Source organism: Perna viridis, chromosome 13 (genome assembly GCF_037379345.1).
Source record: "Perna viridis isolate PV_CMFRI_1.1 ecotype Kerala chromosome 13, ASM3737934v1, whole genome shotgun sequence".
NCBI classification, from domain to species: domain Eukaryota; kingdom Metazoa; phylum Mollusca; class Bivalvia; order Mytilida; family Mytilidae; genus Perna; species Perna viridis.
The window spans coordinates 35437956-35459728 of NC_142457.1; the positions used below are offsets into that span (position 1 = coordinate 35437956).

General features: G+C 33.0%; 1 protein-coding gene and 1 long non-coding RNA gene across 9 annotated transcripts in view; one reads left to right on the forward strand and one right to left on the reverse strand.

Annotated features, from left to right (window-relative positions):
* Positions 1-9429, reverse strand: part of LOC148600621 (uncharacterized) — a 37389-nt gene extending 27960 nt beyond the window's left edge. For 6 of the 7 annotated variants that reach the window (XR_015917853.1, XR_015917856.1, XR_015917857.1 and 3 more), the window contains exons 1-2: positions 9108-9173; positions 1804-6231 (exon numbers count right to left, since the gene is read on the reverse strand). This is a non-coding gene — a long non-coding RNA (uncharacterized LOC148600621). Of the gene's footprint in view, positions 1-1803; positions 6232-9107 lie in introns of all 7 variants that reach the window. The other variant, XR_015917855.1, reaches the window with a different exon arrangement.
* On the forward strand, positions 2580-14679 carry LOC148600622 (uncharacterized). Of its 2 annotated transcripts, none has more exons than XM_088558080.1 (2): positions 2580-2709; positions 7360-14679. In XM_088558080.1, exon 2 carries the CDS (start codon positions 7364-7366, stop codon positions 8873-8875), a length of 1512 nt encoding a protein of 503 aa, XP_088414206.1. In that variant the 5' UTR covers positions 2580-2709; positions 7360-7363; the 3' UTR covers positions 8876-14679. The 2 variants fall into 2 exon arrangements, with proteins under 2 accessions (XP_088414206.1, XP_088414207.1); XM_088558081.1 differs by lacking the exon at positions 2580-2709 and adding an exon at positions 6135-6233.
* The last annotated feature ends 7094 nt before the right edge of the window (positions 14680-21773 follow it).

Sequence of the window (21773 nt, forward strand, 5' to 3'; positions counted from 1 at the left end):
ACCATATTTAGGTAAATATAGCCCTCAAAGTTAAATATTTGATATTTTTACTAAATTTTCTACACTTTTCACAAGATAGGACATAAAATGCAGCCAAAAAGACCAATTTTCCATAATTTGGACCTATAACTTAAGAAAATGCATATTTTGAAGGATTTTTGTAGTGTATTCCTCTCATAGCAAAGTTTACAAGATCTTCAAGTAGTTTAAAGCTATTCCAAGAAACTTTTCATTTTGCCATGGCCTAAGCTTAAGGCTAGAAACCACTAATTCCACTTCCCATAGGCTTCTATGCTAATTTCACAATATTCAAAGGCTTCTCTGGACTTTACCTTAACTTTAACCTGCAGAGGACTATATATCAGCATGATTCTACATATGTCAGCTCACAATCCTCAGAATGGCATGTGGGGTTAGCAGACTTGCAGTGCAGTACTGGTCACTGGAAGTGAAGTGTCTATAAATAGCATGGGAAATCCCAGTGTTTTCACAAGATAGGTGTATATTTAGAAATCATTATGGAGATTAGGCTTCACATTACAAGAAGCAAAGTGCACCTATAAAATGTACAGAAATGTTTTTCCTTTCAGAAACTGTTTAAATTTTTTAAATGAGATGAGAACTTTTTTCACAGCACTTTGAGGAACAGGGGTAATTTCTGCGTAGGACTATTTTTGCGTACGTTCCAAATGCTCATTGGTTGAATTGGTGGTCTGTAACCTAAAGGTTCCCCAATACACTAACAAAAAAAGTCATGTCCCAGAAGTAATAAAAGGTGACTGTCCTTACGCCGAAAATATGTCATATCCTTCAATCAAACAAATGGGTTAAGATTATGTTTCAGTAGAAATAAATTCATCTTTTCTGATAGTTTTCAAGTTTTTTTTTAATTTGTTTTAATTATTTAAAGAAGTGAATGGTATGTTTATAAAAACTTCTGGAAACACATGGATGTACGTATGTGTATTTCCACTGTTGTTGTTGTCAAGAACCTAACCGCCTCGGAAAAACTATAATTCCGATTATATTATCAAAATCGCAGCATAGCTTTTCCAAGATAGGAAAGGCAATAATTTTCTGTTTGGAATTTGCAGCTGTCATCTGAACTTTGTTTATGTCAAATGTAAAATATTCCCACTATCGGTGGAGAACTGTAATATTTCCGGCATCTGTACAGATTGAAACTAAAATTGATGTTGCTAGAGATGCCCTTAAGGGATAAAAAATGTAAAGTATTGCAAAGTGCTGTACAGTTATTGACCATTTTGAGAGTGAGAGGAAAGGGGGTTATGGGGTTTGATTTTTTTTTTTGGGGGGGGGAATGTTCAAGTTATTCATTTATTGAAAAAAATTCCCCATATATTCACAAGGCAGTTTTTTTTAAATAGAAATATTGATTTTGCTCGCTGCTTAAATGTTAAGAAAAATACTGAACTTGCAGAAAAAAAATTCATCCGGGTCGACCCCCCCCCCCCCCATCATTGTAATGTCCTTTAATATTTTTTACGAATCTCGCACAGACGGTACATATATGGTAAAGCTCATGATGCTCGCTGGTTTAGGCAATGCCTACCGAATATTAGAATTTGAATTTGATTTTGTGAAAAACTTCATGAACTTGACGAAGTTCGGGCGTGCTATAAATTAACCTGTGACTCTGTACACAGACAATCACAGTACAGTAACCGTGTGTGGTTTTAATTTGTTGACACCTCCGTCAAAACTCCGCTTCAAGCATCATGGTAATATTGTATATTTCTCTTCTTAGTATATAACTTCGCTTCTTCTTCGACGGATACCTACCAAGATATCATTGTTTTCTCGTTGCACTTCGATTTCAAGCATTCCGCTGTTGATCGTATTTACATACGGGCAGTTTCAAGATACGACGAAAATCGTAAATTTAAAATGAAACTGAATTTAAATAGTTTGAAAAGAGTATTTGAATGATTTAATTAAAAAACGTGATTTTAAGAAATTATTTCTCAAGTGAAGTATAAAATTAAAAAAAAAAGAGGTCATTTTATTGTCGACGAAGTCCTTTATGTAGCTCGATTTTGATTGGCAGATATTCCCGGTTCTACTTAAATACGACTGCATACGCCTGTCAGGTTAAAATACGCCTGTGGGAGAACAGCATACGTCTGTAGCATTAACATTGTGTTTTCTGTGGAAATAATATTATATTGGCTTGGTAAGATGTATTTTGTTCAAATAAATTATCTTTCGGCAAATTATTTGTTGATGGGATGTAGAACTAGCCGATGTAAATAACAATCTGACAGGCGTTCGACATTCGTGATTGCGCATGTGTAATTGTGTATTGAAATAAAATATGTGGACATGTGGTTTACAAAGTTGACAAAAACAAGCCGCCATGATACATGTATAATGCACACACTTCGATCATTCGAACTAGGGGAAAAAAGTCGAGAAATATATGATGATAAAAGTCGACATGTTTGTTTATAAAACAACATTCTGACCTTTGAAATGTCGACAAGACAAGTTTTAACCAATTATTCTGACTTATTTTGAAAAAAAACAACTCGGGTGTACCCTATGAGCTTCCATAACTAATCGTGTGTAATCTGTGGTTATACCAGGAAGTAAAAAGATAACATTCCGTACTAAACCAACAGGGCGTTTTCCTCTCTGACGTTCAAATAAGTTAACTTCGTGCTAATTGGGAATACTGACCAGTAAAGAGTAAGATTTACTTTTCCATTCAGCTTTTACTTCAGTTCATTGTACCATCTTCTTGTATTTTCCGTGCTTTATTATTTCATAATGGTTGATAAATATGTCAAGGGTCAAACTTTAAGACTAAGACTAGTCTGTTTTTTTTTTTGTTTGTTTTTTTGTTTGTTTTGTTTGTTTTGTTTGTTTGTTTTTTTTTTTTTTTGAAATATCGAAACAGAATGAGGTCTGCCTCAATACAATGTACACAAATCCATATATAACAAGTATTAATACATGTATATTCAAGTACCAATCCACGTAGAATTCAGACACTGCCAATGGTAGAGGTGATTCATGCTGTAGAATCAAAGTACTCATGTACTGAATCAATTTATATCAATCGTTTTAGCGCCTCAAATATTCGTCGTATTCCAAAAATATGGAATAAAAGGAAAGTACGGGAATCGAATTCAAACGTATCTTAACATAAGCTTATTATAAGCTTATTATTATAAATGGTTAATATTAAACTCATCGTTTTATTTTTCTTAAATTCACCATTCTGATTATGAGGGACATTTAAAAACACACACACCAAAATACATTATAATGCATCATAGTAGCGTGCCAGTTTGCGTAATGTTCGGGTTCGATATATGTTTACATGGAACACTCCGATATAGCCCATAATTGAACTACAAACTACTAGTTGACCATTCCCAATTTTAAATTTTCAGGTCGAAATTCAGTTTATCGACCTCCAGGTCAAAACTGTCTGTTAAATAATTCAAATTTAAGGAGGTAGACATAGGGTAAAGGACATAACTCTTACAAATCATTATAACGTTTGTATTCAGCATTTGACATCAATATCATGTAAGCATCAAGTAACTTGGACTGATTTCATTATGTTTCAAATGAAAGCGTTATATGCTTTGGTGAAATCGAATATGATGTAACCATATCACTGATTTCAAGAGGCGTCCCCTACCCCAGCTCTACCTCCTTAAGCCACAAATCATTGAAATAAATCATATCCTTAGAAACGTGTTACACTCAACTATCTTCATTTCTCAGTTGATAAAGTTCATAGCTCAAGTGCTACAAGTTGTTTCATAGACACCTATGTGTCATGTGAAAGCGCTTAGTTTCTGGGCACCTAGTACAGAGACACGTACATTAACATAAACGATAAAGTATTATAATACTATCACAGGGGATTGGTCCTACTCCCAAATATGCAGTCCGAATAGTATATAACAAGAAAACGGGAATCCCAGATTTTGGGGTAACTCGCTTCAACTCAACCACCCCCCACCCCGAATAAAATCAAATATATTTATAACTTATTACTGCCCTGCAAACAACCTAATAAATCACCACCAAATACTTCTTAATATATAGAGTCGGGCTGCATATTTCATAGTGTGAGCAAGCCCCTGTGATATAATTTCACCAATCATGGCCAAAATAGCAAAACAGAATGATTAATATTGCAAAAAGCAATAATATTAGACCAAAATATGGCACAATTTCCAAGAAGTGCATTATCGAAATTCATATGCCATCGTCTATGCAAAGTTTCATTTTTATTTGCCATCTCGTAGCTTCCGTTGTCATGAGGCGGTAACCGTAATAAAAATATATTTATGATACAGTGAATGATACGTCAGGATGGTTTTGGGGGTTATGGTACCTTTTTGTAACAAAATGGTCAAACGATGAGCGACAAATAAAAGCATAGCATTCCTTTCTTTATAATGTTTTTTGACTGGAACCACTGCCTCAAGGCCTGCATAAGACAGTTTTCCCAATTAGTACTCGGCATTCCTTTTATTATTCTTTTTTCTATGATTGAAGACTATTTACAATCTCGCTGGGTTTTCATTTCTAGTTAAACATCAAATGGTTTATTATGCGTTTAAAAATGAATAGGTAACTTGAATATATTCGTATGTAGTTCCCTTTTTACCTTTAAATGTGGCTATTGTTAACTTATTCATTATTCTTATGTACGTTTAACTGAGCCACTTCACAACGTATATTATTTTCAAATAGTTTTTCCTTCCAACCCAAAACACAATTAATTGTTTTAACGAAGAGTCAGCGACCTATATACATGTATGTAGAATGTAAGACCAGAACTATGACTGGCTAAAATATTCTGACGGAAGTAGACGATTACACAAGTGCTCCGTCCATCATTGGCATAGCCTAAAATCCTATCAATTATAATGATTATTGGGACATGTTTCAATTTCTATATTAAATTAATGGATCTGCTTTGATTAGTTCTGTTATATTTCATTTCTTTCGATTTCGTTCTTCGTTTCGTTTGATGTTATATTGAGTTTGTTTCGGACTTTACAAGTACTTCTGATACTCTGTATTATGATTGAACCAGGAAGCTTGAACACAAACTGCAACAAGTAGCTATCTTACCGTGACTCAATGTCACATTGTTTAGCAAACTATAACAAAATGTTTCCTATAGAAATTTATAGTTAATTAGTGACAAGAGGTGTCAAGTGGGGACAAGAAAGGTCAAGAATTCGAGAAATTAAAGCGACGTTTTTTTTTCATTTAAAGGCCAAATAAAGTAACATAGGACAAAAATGAGATAATTATTGAAAAAAATGAGTTAATTATTTTTAGGAAAATTTAGAAAAAAACGGAAGTCAACTGATACAAATTTAAAATAAAAAAAATCTTTTCTCAATTTGACCAATGAACAGTTTGAATAAATTAGATACTACAATTCATAAAGAAACTATATCTTTATATGTTAGATTTGATTTGATGTATTTTCAAATTGATAAAAGTATGGAAACATGTTTTATGTGAAATAACAAACAGGAAATTATTTGGAAACAATATTCAATGGTATGATTAAAAGAAAAGGTTATTTTTTTCTTTAACCGAAGAAAAACATAGCAAAATGCATTGTTATAAAAGAAACTAGTTCAAAATATATGATAAAATGGGTTATTCTCTAGAGAGATATGAAAACTGCAAAAATAATACCAAGTTGAGCAATATGTTTTATTCTAAAAAATGAGACAATTGAATCTTTATAACATATTTTGAAGTCAGTTTTCCTGTTACTTTATTGATTTATCTCTTTCTTTTTTATTATTTTTCTTTAATGAAAAAAATCCTCCTTATACTACTATCATTTTGGAAATATTTCTAACAACCTTTTTTATCTTCACATTTTTACCTGAAAAATATTCTTTTCCTGGTTTTTAAAGACAATATTTTCCTATTTTTTTTATTCTTTTATTTATTTATTTATTTATTTATTTATTTATTTTTTTTTTTTTTTTTGCTTTAAATCAAACACATAAATAAACAATTGTATGTCTCTGTTTAAATAAAAACAAAAATTTCTTTGCGCTATTCCACTTGTTGTTTCTTGTCGCTTTTTGTCACCTCTTGTCGCCAATTAGTGAGACCCGCAGACTTACGTCATCATTGAAACAGAAACTCCGCGTCTGTCTGAAAGGTGTAGGACCACCGGTAATTTAAATCCCTGACGGTGTTGCATGTCTGTAAGTCATACAAACATATTGTCCCTCAATAACTGTGTTGATTTTCAAACGATATATACGGTTGTGCCAAGTTAAGACATGACAGTAATTCCTGTTGTGATTCGGTGCAGGAGATATATTTTTGTTTTGACCACCACCGATCCCGAAAGGGATGACACATGCAAGTACTTAAATTCGAGATTCCAGAGAGGTTTAACCTTACTCCTACAACGTTAGAAGTTGGAATTCCGTTCCCCCATACCCCAACTCTCAGGATGGCACCAAGTCAGAAAATAGCTTGCCAACTCCAGCATTGCTGGAGTAGGTTTAACCTTTGAAATTACAACTTTGGATTTTTTTAACGGAAAACAAGGGCTTAATATACATGTACGCACAGTCGTTTGAATATAAGTGACAAATAGCAAAAAAGAGTCAAATATTGCTATTTGTCGCTACAATTCAAACGACTGATGAGCGTATCTGCTAAGTTAGGTCAAGAGGCTTAGTATTTTGACCACTGCGCTCCATGAGGGTTAACCCACTGTATGAATAGTAATCAAGGAAACCAAGGTTCTAGCAGAAATCAAAAGAAAGTAATCCAGTGAGAAAGATAAAACATAGAAAACAGACATAAAAAAGAACATGAAGTACATGTCACTAAAATAATACATACAAAGTAGGTTAAGTGTCCTCTGCTTTTCTAGAAACACAGACCGAGTTGCTCATAAAAAGTCCAGGGTAGTTGAAAGTTGAAAGGTTTATATAAACTTATTCTAAAGTCAATAAAAAAAAATGGTAATAAGCTGAATCCACCAATGTCAAAAGAAAAAAATATCCTCAGTGCCAAATCACAAAATAATAGTTCAAGCTACGTTTCGCAGCACAGCTGTATGTAACTGATTTTAACCTGTATGAAATGTGTAAACTCATTCAAAAGTCAATAAAAATACATTTTGTAACAAGCCTTATCCATTTTTGGATTCGACCCTGGAGAAATTTTTTTGCTTTGACCACCACCGTCAAAACAAAAAAATAGAACCAATGCCAAATCCCAAAAAGTGATTATACTAAGCTATATATAATTGATTTTAAGAGAATTGTCTCCTGGACTAAAATTAAAATTCATAGTTTTGTCTTTATATTGCAGAAAAATGGCATCATTCATCGACAAAAAAATTCAACTTGACTGTGAAGAACACAGGCAAAGATATCAATATTACTGTAGGTCTCATGACTCTGTTATTTGTCAAAAATGTCGACTGGAGTCCCATAAAAAGTGTAAAGACACTTTAGATATAGAAGATGTCATCCGTGAAGTAAAATCATCTGCAGTTTTCGAGGATTTATGGACCAATATAAAAACAAATCATGAAGCTGTCTTGAATGCAATCATTGACAGGGAAGAAAATGTGAAAAAACTACAGAAAAAGAAGGAAAAACTATCAACTGAGGTAAAAGAAAAAACACAAAATCTTATTGATCAAATTAAGAAACTAGAAAACAAAACACTATCAGAGTTAGAGTCAGTTGTAAATGAAAATATAAATGAAATCAAAGCCACCACAAAAATCCTGGAATCAAATAAAAGAAAATTTGGTGAATTATTGGAACAGGAAGAACTCATTAAGAACCATGTATCAAATTTCGAAACATTCATTGCAACAAAACAAATGGAGAGAGAAGTCCAAGAATCAGAAGAAATCTTACATAAATTATCTGAAAAAGGAGCCATGGATAATACAGACATAGAAATGAACGAAAACATCACAGCAGACGACACAATTTTTGGAATAAAAACTCTGTGTGACATTAAAGTATCAAAAGAAAAAAATACAACATCCATAGACATAAACAAACCAAACGTAGGTCAGGCAGAGGTGAAGACAAGATTCCCCAGACAACTGACACTTAAACAACAGTTTACAGTAGATCAAGGTTTGTGTGGTGGTTGTTGTAGGCTGCCTAATGGACTCCTGGTGTTGACTGATTATCACAATGGTGTAGTAAACATACTACACAGTAATGGTCAACACAAATCATCAGTCAGATTTAATGGAGGACAAGGAGCAGTATACGATGTAACAGTCATCAATGAGAACCATGTTGCTGTTTCTAATCCTCTCCATAAAACAATCTCCATCATAGATGTAGACAGGAGTAAAATCATTAAAACACTTCAGATAAAGAGTCGAGTCAGTGGAATTACACATAGTGATGGACATTTATACTTCTGTGTACATCAGGTAGGAATCCGAAAAATTAATATAGATACAGAAAAAATAGACAAACTCCATGATGACCAGACTGTTGATGGTGATTCATATATAGACACAGATGGCAACAGAATATGTTATACCTGTCCTGACAACAACAACGACACAGTTACTGTCTTAGATTCTGACCTCAGAGTTATCTTCACATTCAAGGATCACAATACAATGTCATGGCCTTATGGAATATCAATGGATGAACACCAGAATATTTTTGTGTGTAATTATAACAAAGGTAATTTATTACTAATTTCAAGGGATGGAGATAAACATGAAGTTGTAGTCAGTGGAGATGATAAGTTGGGTCGCCCGTGGTGTGTACATTATGATAAAGTGAATCATCATCTCACTGTTGTTGATTACAAGGTGGTCAGGATATTTACTGTATATTGACTTTTGATGGAGAACCATCACTGAAATAAACAAATTATTGAGATTAATTCAATTTCAACTTCAAGGTAAGAAAACATGTTTTATTGTTTTACATGTATACTCGAATTCACCTCAGTCTGTTTGCAGTTTTTTAATTATCTTTTAAATTACTCATAAGTTCCTTTAAAAAAGTTGGCATTTAATTCATGTCGTTCTGTACTACAACTTTCATACAATTATTTCTCGTTCTTACCTCCGAGATCGAAATATTTCCATATTTATTTTTTATGAGAATTTTGCACTCAGCGTATTGTCTATCCGCCATCTTTTTTCTATGGATGTTTTGAAATGTTCCCTATAATCTCACAATTGAAGAGCTGAAATACCATGATTTCCCGCCATATTTCTGGTTCCCTGCCAATTGAATACTATATGTGGTGAGTTTCATATTAGGTACCAGTTGTAACATTTTCATTCGGAACTTCGGTTTTTCTTTCATTAAATGTAAATAGCAGAAATATGACGGGAAATCATGGTATTTCAGCTCTGCAATTGTGAGATAATATGGATGGCAGATAAACAATACCTTCAGTGCAAAATTCTCATAAAAAATAAATTATTAAATATTTGTTTACATGTAGGGTTTGTTTTTCTAAAGTAATTTTAATAATATCAGACATTTCCACCTTTTTCTTAATTGTCAGACATAAATAAACATAAATTTGTTCATATGATAATTAACTTGATAAAAAGAAAAGATACATGATTTAATTTTTGGCATAAGATTTACAAAAATATGATAATTATTAACTTATTAAAAGTTTCAAATAGTACAGAAAATTCATATTGAGTACAGTGTAAAATAAATTTAATTTACATTTTTTATCAATCAGAGTTGGCCTTCATCAAGATTGTCAAATACATGTACATGTATCTACATGTAGATGTGTCATCATTGAAAATAATGTTTGCCTTTTGTTGTATATATTTGCATTTTCATGTTTCTAAATAAATGAAATTTTCTCATTTGAAAACTGAAAATAATTAAAATCAAAAATTTTAATACTAGTATTACTTTGTGTAAATATCTAACACCATACATGTACCACATCAAGATATGAATGTGGTAAAAGATAAGTACATGTACATGTATTAGTGATTTATTCATACCCAGTATTTACATGTAGGCCTTTAAAAATAAATTTCTTTAAAACAATAATTAAAAAAGTACAGTCATGTAATGTACATGTAGCATTTTTTTAGTCATGATTTGAATTAATATCATAGAATTTTTTTGGCAACATGTGATATCCTTATAAGTCTTCATTGCTTCAACTAAAATCAACATATTTTTGTTAAAAGTTTTATTTATTTCATAAATTTTATTGTGTTTTTTTCTTGAAATATTAATTACATGTATATTATTGAAAGATACTACTAAGGACATTAAATTAACCACAACAGTGATTACATGTACTTGCAAATGCAATGATAAATAGAAATATCTTCAATTTATAGATTCACATTAGGTACATGTACAGCTACATGTATAAAATGTTGATTTTTAAGTCAGTTGTTGTGTAAATATATATGTACATGTATGTGTATTTGATTTTATATATTTAGCACTAACAGGGGTGTATGGAGAAATTATGAAAAAGGGGAGGGGTGCCAGGTTATTATTTGCTCATTAAGGTCCATAGATTGCAAAAATTAAAAATTATTCAAAGGGGGACTACACCCTGAACCCACCACTGTAATTATGTTAACACCTATACCTGTATTTTATAATTGGTTCAAATCTAATGTATGATTCATGTGAGGAACAATGCCAGTTTGTATTTTTATGACTAATAAGATTATAACATGTACATGTATATTTTGTTGAATGGTGCATTTATTATGATTTAGTGTTTTTTTCTTCTCTTGATGGACTAAAACAATATTAATTTATTAAACAAATTCAGATCTAAAGATAAATAAAATATGTTTAATCTATAATGATTTAATTTATCAGAAATCTTCATAACAATATCAGAATTTTTTTCTAAGAAACATGTTTTAATTTACTGACTTAATTATCTTTAATACATTTTTACTTTTTTATTTACATAAATGTAATACATTTTGTAATTAACATAATAAAAAATCTTTAAAAGAAATGATACTAAATTAGTTTCAGGGTTTGACATTAACTTTTATATTCACTTGTCCAGTCGGGCAAGTGACATATGTGATTCACTTGCCCAGAATTTTGTGTCACTATATAGTGTTTAAACCAGAAACCCTTGTTTAATAAGACGTGGATGGCAAGAAACTGTTCAACTATAATGCAGATGACAGTGGTTTAACATAAATTTCAGCCATCCATCATTAAACCCACGTTTTCGTTTTAATTCATAGTCAGCTTTTGTATTTTTCTGTGGAATTTCGGGGACCCCAGTTACCCCAAAACAGTCAAGTGTCCCCTGCTTGGCCATGCTTACTCCCTCGACACTTGGGGAGAACTGATTAATTGCAAGCCAAATAAATCGAAAAGCCGTCATATTTTTTGCGGGAATAAGGGGTAAAACAAGAAGCAAAGAAATTACAAGTATTCATGTGAGGAGTTTTTATTTCACATCTTTAGTTTAACAAATGGACAACAATAACTATCTTCTATAGAATTTTATTTCTCTTTTTCTCTCATATTTTCGAAGTTTTCGATACAGATTTCTTACAGTTTTCCAAAGTAAGAAATTCCATAAATAAATCGCGATGTTCAATTGGATAACAAAAATAGATGTACAATTGGACGCATCTGATTGGTCGACATTAATATCATACAATATATTTTTGGCAAAGGGAAAATCAGAAAACTATCCAATGATAATCTAGGTCAGCAAGGTCGGGAAGAATGGCGAACTATACAGAAGTAATTTTCGATGTTTTAGAGCTGCGATGATCAGAAATAATGTAATTTGGGCACATATTTTTTTCACTTGCCCAGTCGGGCAACTTTGATGTCGTTTTTACTTGCCCCGGGCAATCGGGCAACCTTTAATGTCAAACCCTGAACAGTTTATTTAGTAAAATAATTGATTTTTTGGAAATTATTTTATATTTCTTTATTAATAAGTCTTGGTCTTCATCAAGTTGTTTTTTTTCAAATACCTGTACATGTATCTAGATGTGTCATCAGTGAAAATCTGTTCACTTCATTGTTTTTGTACATGTATATAGTTGTATTTATCATTTTCATGTTTCTATCTTTGATTTAGTCCTACTCAAATGATTTAAAAAATATTTATTTGTTATTTGTCATGAATATCATATATGTATATACATGTATATTCTTTTAAAAGACTCTTTAAAACAATGAACATGTTAGGCACTGTAAACAAATATAACTTATTGTAGTTATAAATATTATGAATGCATGTACATGTATGCATCCTTTTAATGACTCTTAAAAAACAATACTTTCAAATATTAAAATGAAACTGTAAAAGAAGTAGTATGTAAAAACATGTATTATACTTTATTTTTATTTTTATACAGGATTTGAATTGTTATACAAGACATTTCACCTTCAACTTTGACAACTTGTGATATCCTTGTACATGTATATTCACCTCAAATTTCATTTAAAAAAAAATAAATACATTTCTTCATGTACTGTACATTTATAAATTCTTCTGAAGTTACACGTATATTCATTTTTTTTTTCTTGAAATTTGAAATATTTTTGACTTAAAGTAAATAAACTGGAAATCACATGTATTTTCACTAATTGTAAATGCATGGAGATTTCTTCAATACTTACCGTGTGTACAGTACATCATCTATGTTTAAATGTAATTTTTATCAATATATAAATGTACATGGCATGAGTAGAATGCACATTTATTCATTTACAATATTTGTTTATTTTTTTTGTATATATATATATATATATATGTTTCATTTCCGTGTTTATGTACTTACAGAGTTGGATTGAGAAATTTAAAAAAGGGGGGTCCCCAAAGGGCACTCAGGTCATTATTTGCTCATTGGATATTTTTAATGAAGATATATGTAACACAAATTTTCCATCACCCCATGAACCCCCTGGATACCCACTGTAAGTATGTTTACATCAATTATTCACAGTTCAATTCCACCAAACCAAAGTCTGACAATTGAATAGGAAATATCAAGTGACTTGTTAAAAAGGTCAGTTAGGATTTTCCCTGAGATGAATAAACCCAGTTTTTATTTTAGAACTAATGAGGCCTAACCATATGGAATTACATGTACATGTACATTGAATGGTAGAATGATTTAAAATTTATCTTCTGAAACACTAAGGACAATATTCGTGTATCTACATGTAGATGGCCAAGGCATGGTGAAGTTGGTTTTAAACATTTCGTGAATTTGGATTTTCCGATAATGGGCGAATCCAACATATGTCATGATCAATATGGATATTAATGACAAACCTAATATTTAATGTCCATCAAAGAAGTGACACATTCCAATACATTCTGTGGAATATATATTCATCTTTAGGATGCTGTCAACATGGACTCGTTCAAGAGGCTTTGCCGATTCACGGAGTCTTTAATGATGTGCTCTGCCAATATGGATTATCGCATGAAAGGCAGACTATTTGGATTCTTTTTTTTTAAGATGGAATTTTTTTCTCTAGTGAGAACTTTTATTTATGTAGAACTAAGCTATGAAAGGTTTTTCATGTATTATACATTGTGTCTTGATTATTTGTTTGAACTTGCACTTCAGCATGTTGAAGAGTGAAGTTAATAACATGTATAAAATACATGTACATATAGTGTTCATTTGTAATTATTCATTCAGTTGTAGATAATTCCAAATTTAAAAACATTATTGGTAATTGGCTAAATTGGAAAAATTGTTATGAGGCAAAACAAATATATGTCAATATTACTTGTTTTTTTTTTTATTTTAACACCACACCACAGTGCACTTGAAAAGCAAAGCATTTTGGTAAGGTGATTTATAATCTTAATGAAATGCACACAAAATTAACATTTCAAGGGCAGCTAATTCTGTCAAAAATTTATTGTTTCTTACATTCTCTTAAAAAATTATTCTAAACAAATCTATTGATGTAGAGATCAAAGTATAATCTTTTCAGATAAAGAAAGTATCCTTGAGTAAAATTGTTTTTTTCATATTTGTGGGCAATGGACATGCATTTTACCTGATTTAAAACTTATTTAATTATTTAGTTTCAATACAGATCCAGTCCAATAATATTAATTCTAAAGTACATTGTAATCCATTTTGCTTCCATGTCAATCCTGTCGATCAGTCATCAGTAATTAAATTTTGTTTCTGAGAACAAACGAGTTTGAATCATCAAGTTTTTTTTCATAGTGGGAACTTATGTTTTTTTTTTTTTTTTTGTTTTTTTTTTGTTTCGTTATTTTTTTCTTTGATCTTTTTTGTATACTTTATTACACTATTTTAACAACATTTACCACTTAACTTTTTGGTAATTTTTTTAATGCTATAGAAGTTTAAGTTCTAAAGTTACTATTGCAATAACTTAATAATACATGTATGTCAATTTTGATCGTGTGTAAATTAAATATGCTTTCAATTCAAAATTACTGTGAAACATTATCAAGCCATTGCAGTCCTCCATAATTAGTCTGATTTTATTCAACTTTAGAAGAGAAGAGTTATTGTTCCTGAATTGTTTCAAGTATCCAGAATTTTACTTCTAATCCAAGCACATTTGAGATTTTTTGTGTAAATTGTCTTGTAATAGTATTCAGATTGCTGGTGTAAAAAAAATAAAACATATATTACTAAAATCTCTTTTTTGTTTGTACTGGCCTGTCTCTGGCCATTTTCAGAAGATATTCCCATGATGGGGTTAATTTTGTGCATTTCAAACACAATGGTATGACGCCATGTTATCTCTGCTTGGCTGTAACTCTAGTGTCCATGGAAGGGCTGTTAAAGTGTGGTCTTGTTGATGTTTTGTCAAGATGTGTCCAATTTATCGCTACCATCTGATGATGATATGTTTCATGTCTTCCTGATTGTATCTGCTAAAGAGGTCATGCCTTCCAGAAGGTATCTACTAAGGCCATCCATGCTGGAGGCCTTATTTAAGAGGGTTCCGTTCGATTTCACTAGTATTAATTAACATTTTAAACAGGAAAAGTTTGAAACAGATAATTAACTGTGGTGGAATAATGGTATCACGCTGTCGTCAGTTCGTCATTGTCGTCTGCCGTCGAATAATAGTATCATGATGTCGTCAGTTTCTTTATTTTCGTCTGTGGTGGAATAATGGTATCACGCTGTCGTCAGTTCGTCATTGTCGTCTGCCGTCGAATAATAGTATCATGATGTCGTCAGTTTCTTTATTTTCGTCTGTGGTGGAATAATGGTATCATGCTACAGTCAGTTTCATCATTGCTGACTGCGATGAAATAATTGTATCTCGCTTTTGTCAGTTTTGTCATTGTTGTCTGCGGTGGAATAATGGTATCATGCTATCGTCAGTTTCTTCATTGTTGACTGCGGTGGACTAATGGTATCATGCTGTCGTCATTGTCGTCTGCAGTGGAATAATGGTATCATGCTGTCGTCAGTTTCGTCATTGTTGCCTGGGATGGACTAATGGTATCATGCTGTTGTCATTGTCTTGTCGTCTGCAGGGGAATAATGGTATCATGCTATCGTCATTGTCGTCTGCGGTGAAATAATGATATGCTATAGTCAGTATCGTCACTGTTGTCTGAGGTGGAATAACGGTATTACGCTGTCGTCAGCGGGGGAATAATGGTATGATGTCGTCAGTTTCATCATTGTTGTCTGTGGTGAATAATGGTTTAAGCTATGGTCAGTGTCGTCAATGTCGTCTGCGGTGGAGTAATGGTATCATGCTTGTCATCAGTTCATCCTTGTCGTCTGTAGTGGAATAATGGTATCGTGCTGTCTTCAGTTTCGTCGTTGTTTTCTGTAGTGGAATAATGATATCATGCTATAGTTAGTTTCGTTATGGTTGGCTGTAGTGAAATAATTGCAACATGCTGTCGTTAGTTTCATTATTGTTGTCTCCGATGGTATAATTGTATCGTGCTTTCGTCAATTCATCATTGTCGTCTGTCGTCGATTAATGGGATCATGATGTCTTCAGTTTCGTCATTGTCGTCTACGACAATTTCCTTTTCGATGTACTCTGTCATTTTCGGATTTTGTATTTACTGTACTGGTTTCTTATCTAAAGGCTTTATTTGTTGTTTTATTAATTGATTGGTTTTTTATGGTGTAACATCCTATTAATTCACCATTAAACAATCGCGGACACCAGCTTTTGTATCAATTACACAAGTACAGCCAGTGAAATAATGGTATCATGCTACAGTCAGTTTCGTTATTGTTGTCTGTGGTGGAATAATGGTACTACGCTCTCATCAGTGTCGTCATTGTCGTCTGCGGTTGAATTATGGTATCATCTTGTCGTCAGTTCATCATTGTCGTCTGTAGTGGATTAATGGTATCATGCTGTCTTAGTTTCATCATTGCTGTCGGCAGTGGAATAATGGTATCATGCTGTGGTTAGTTTCGTCATTGTTGTCTGCGGTTGAATAATGGTATCATGCTGTGGTTAGTTTCGTCATTGTTGTCTGCGGTTGAATAATGGTATCATGCTGTCGTCAGTTTTGTTATTGTTGTCTTTAGACATTTCATGTTAGTATACATTGAGTGTATCGATTTTCACGAAATTAAACCACTAAAGAAAGCATGGGAAAGAATCATTCACAATGTAATGAATTATCAAAGAAAAGAAAAATCTTTTATTTTTTATTATTATTTTTTTGTTTTTTGTTTTTTTTTTTTTTGGTGGCAAAATTGTGAATAACATCTGATATGCACACAGATATGTCTCTATGAATATGCATTAATTATTGCAATGTTTGACAGTCTCTTGTCTCCCAATGTAGCTTGCAAATATCTTTTGATCATGCGCATTGCAGAACGAACGTTTGCTAGTAGCGGAGAATGTACGCATTGTCAATAACACGGTAAAAATTACATGCACTTTAGGGTAGAATATTTGTTAGTTGCAGTTATAGTTTCCAGTAATTGCTCTGGCTGCTCATCTGTACCAACAATACTCCTATTTTCTTTCCATTGGGCGATATTGTCTAGACATGTTCACTTTTCGCCAAGATCGACTTTGAATGTAAACTAGATTTACAGTATCTTCTCAGGGGCGGATCCAGGATTTCATGAATGGGACATAATTGCCAAAATCAGTATAAAGGAAACCAGATTATGACAGGTTTACTAAAGAATATGATAAAAATTGCCATATTCAATAGAATATTTAGCAGATTACCATAGTTTTTTTTTGGTTTTTTTTTAAAAGGGGGGGCTGCATCCGTAAATGCTTGTTGCTTGGATTATTAAACAAAATTATAAACAACTCCACCAAAATATTGTACAAGACAATTCATAACACTATAAATCCAGATCCTTCTTCCGTCGAGATATCCGGCAATCATAGTTCCCTCTGAGAAATCTTAAAGAGACCTGTCCATTAAACATCTTGCGGGAAGGATCAAGTTTTAGAAGAGTGCAATTTTAAAAAGCATTCACCTTAAAGTTTTTATTTTTTGTTTGTTTATTTATTTGTGTGTTTGGTCACAATGTTTTTTTTTTATCCAAAATTGGAATCATAACTGCTTAAAAACGCAAAGCATCTGCCCCTAAAAAGATAAATGGTCGGTCCCGAAGACTACTGTACAGTTCCACTTGATCAGACGTTAACAGCCAACTTCATAGATCTTGTTCACGAAGCGCTCAGTACATAATGGAATGCTCATTGGACAGAGGATCAGGATATCAGCGGTGTTTTAACACTTCAAGTTAGTCTTCACTTCTCATCTCTTTTCCTTACTTGATTTTCGTATGTTTATTGGGAATATTTGTGACATTGTAAGATGCGCTTGTTATGACATATTGCCATGAGCAGTCAGTAATAGATGTCCTCGATCCTGCAAATTTACAAAAGCGACAATTTCACAGCCTTGCGGAAGAGTAATGATCAGTGACGGATCCAGTGGAGGGAGGAGGAGATCCTGGGTTTTGTTAAGGACAAAATGATCAAATATTGGCCTCGAATCCCCCTTCTTCTCATGTGGAAACCCCTTCTAGGAATAAATCTCTGAATCCGCCATGGATCAAACTTTTAATTAATTCGTGGCTAAAATAATGTACCTACAGGAAGAGGGAACCAATGTTATAGCGGAAATCAAAAGAATGTAATCCAGGTTCAAAGACCAGACATGGAAAACAGACTTACACAACAAAGAATATAAAGCAGCTAAAACCATACACACAAAGTAACTAAAGCAAATGAGAAACTCGGACTCCACTGAAAACTTGGGCATGGACCAGATGGACCGGTAGGGTAGAAACTTTTCTAGAAACACCCACCGAGTTGCTCATAAAAAGTTCGGGGTAGACGAAAGAGGAAAGCAACACTATGACACGTTGAACAAATAAGTTTTCGTGGCGCAGATGGATACACCGTAATGATCCACGAGTTCATGATGACGACCACAAAACTTCTGCTTTGATGACTTCAATCTTGTAACAACATAACCATGTTCCAGAAACCTACTTGTAAGAATTCTTGCGCGATACAAAAAGTCTGCGTACATGTAGTTGTTGGATAATTTTGTAAATTTGGCAAAAATTAGCAAATAGCCTGGAACTCCATTTTTTTTCGGGAACTATCCAGAACTCCCTTTTTCAAAAGTTCCCGCCCTTGATTGTACTTTTGAAAAAAAATATGACAATATTTAAAAAGATCTACTTATTCTTATACCTAATTAATATTTTTTATTATACGAATCACTTAATTCAAATTCAAATTTAAAGCGACCCTCTCATGAATATTATTGACGGCTACCTTCCATGTGGGCTGGTATTGACGGTTAGGTTGACCATGTCTTCCCATTATGTAATATGCTTTGGCTGTACTTTGTGTTGATTATAACCACCCTGAAAGATTTTAGACGCCCGTCCAAAGAATTCCAGCTTGTGTTTGTTAGAAGCCGAATCATAAGCTACAAGCAATGGTGATGTACATAGATCACGGTGTTCGTCCATGCCTCTAAAGCCAAGCATCTTGCAGTTATAAAAGAAAACAGCATACAAATACTATAATAAGCGTAACAGAATGTCAGGATTTTGCAGCAAGAATTAAAGTGCGACAATTCTATAAGCCTCAGTAAAATAACTCATATTTCAGAACATTACGTAAGGTAATTTTGCTGAATAATTACTAATTCTAGTTCCGACGCAGTTGGTATTGAGTTACTCCTACAACGTAAGAGGTTCGAACTCCGTTCCTCCATATCCCAATGTCAGAAATAGCTTGGCAGACAAAATCTATCATTGCTGGAGTAAGTATTTAGTTACCTCTACAATGTAAGAGGTCCGAATTCCGTTCCTCCATATCCCCATGTCAGAATATAGCTTGGCGGACAACCTCTAGCATTGCTGAAGTAGGTATTGAATTGCTCCTTCAACGTAAGAGGTCCGAATTCCCTTCCTCCGTATCCCCAAGTCAGAAAATAGCTTGGCAGACAAACTCTAGCATTGCTGGAGTAGGTATTGAGTTACTCCTACAACGTGAGAGGTTGAAATTCCGTTCCTCCATATCCCTAAGTCAGAAAATAGCTTGGTAGACAACCTCTGGCATTGCTGGAGTAGGTATTGAGTTACTCCTACAACGTAAGAGGTTGGAATTCCGTTACTCCATATCCCCAAGTCAGAAAATAGCTTGGCAGACATTTCTAGCATTGCTGGGGTAAGTATTGAGTTACTCCTACAACGTGAGAGGTTGGAATTCCTTTCCTCCATATCCCCAAGTCAGACAAATGGCCGCCGTTACTAAAAATTGACCACAGGGGTCAAAGTGTAGACTTATGCAAATAACTAAAAAACAGATGTGTTTAGCTAAAATCTGATATAGGGGTAACATTGTTAATCACGACTGATCTATGCCGACTTTGTTAGAAAGATTCGTTGACGAATGAATGAGTTATGGGTCCTGAGTTAGATTTTGTTCCCGAATTAAACATTTCCAATTTTGAAAATTTTGTCCTCTTAACTATTGGATGTATTAAACTAAAACTCTGCATGAATATTATGTAGAACATGTTTAACAATCTGTATGTGGGGATTTTTGATTTTGCGAAAATATGACCATCGTTACTAAAATACACTATAGGGGTCATATTGTAGAATTACGCCAAAACGCAAAAACAGTTTTGTTTAGCTAAATCTGGTAGGGAATAACTTGTTCAGCATGATGGGATGGACCTATGCCGAAATATTCAGAAATATCCGTTGACAAATGAATGAGTAATGGGTCCTGAAATGGATTTTTTCCCTGAATTCTACATTTCAATTTTAAAATCTGGCAGTGATTAAAATTGTTCAGCATGATGGAATTACCTACATGTACGTGAATGCCGAAATTTTCAGCAAGATCCGTTGAAAAATGAATCAGTTATGGGTACTGAAATGGATTTTTTTTTTAAATCTTCTCTTAGACAACTTCAAGCCATAGGATAGATTGTAACCAAACATTGCATGAATCTTTGTTAGGATATCCTTAACAATTTTTTATCTGCCGAAAAAAATGCCGCCACTAACAAAAATGAGGACATGTTGAAATAACTTGAAAATCAAAGGGTTTAGTCTAATTTTCTAGGGGGGAAATTGATCAGTATGGTAAAACCGACTTCTTCTGAAATTGTCATAAAGATCTGTTGCTCAATTTATGAGTTATTGCCCTAGAAAAAAGATGACAATTAGAGATTTATGTTGTAATATTAAAACCGGGCGGTTAACTAAGTTGCTCTGTGTTGATTAAATGATTCTTGTGACATTAGTACGGTTAGGTCATGCGTCCAGCTTTAGAAAATTATAAAGACTAGTTTTGACCAGGTGAGCGATTCAGGCATTCTAGAGCCTCTAGTTTGAAAAAAAAGTACTTGTTTTTAATAGCATTGCACATTAAGTGTATGTATCACGTAACTATAAAATCCTTGTATAATTTTTTTTTATAATGTGGTGCTGAACCGGGCCTACCCTCAAAAATGGTTTATGTCGGTTGAAAGTACATTTGTATATGTAACTTGATTTTTTCCTTCAATTTTCCTGTTGAAAGTACAAGTCTTGTGTTGGAATACCATATAACGAAAATTCGTAGATTCGTCACTATCTGGTTCAAGAAGACGAATGTTTCCGAAGCTTACATGTACGTTGTCTGACATCTTTCATATGACAGATATTTTTTTTTGGTGTCTTGTATATTGTTGGTGAGTTGACATTCATGTGAATACCAATTATAGGGTTTATCCTAAGTTCCGTTTGCAGTTTCTTCCCCGAGTTCTAATTAGTCTTCAGTTGGTCTAATGATGATGTTTATGATTGAACTTCATTGATATCTCGGCAAATAAAGTATGAGCTAAATTGGTTATACGATAGTTGCATATGAAAAAGAAATGCTCTCAGCTGCGCCTCGAGGATTATCTTCCATATACCATAATCAACTATGGTAAATCCGTGAATGCCCCTTTTGGTGTAGTTACCCTTCATTCCTGATTTGGAGTTTAACCAGCCAGTTGTAATAAAGTATTTTCATTCACAGACCTTTGCATATTTTCAGGTTAGTAAATTTTATTTTCCTTTTTAAGTGCAAGACTTAATTAAAGAGGCTTCTCGGTTGCATTTTTGCAATGCGTGCAACTCAATTATATTTTTGTTATTTTGTTTGCAATTGGGTAACTTATTCTCGGAAGCAAATTAAAAGGGTCGTAAAGGCAGTTGCCCCTCAACTTTTTTGTGAAGTATTTTATTTTTGTTTAAA

What these genes read in the sequence shown, in the direction of transcription:
- LOC148600622 (XM_088558080.1), top strand. Translation starts at nt 7,364, where the DNA reads ATGGCATCATTCATCGACAAAAAAATTCAACTTGACTGTGAAGAACAC.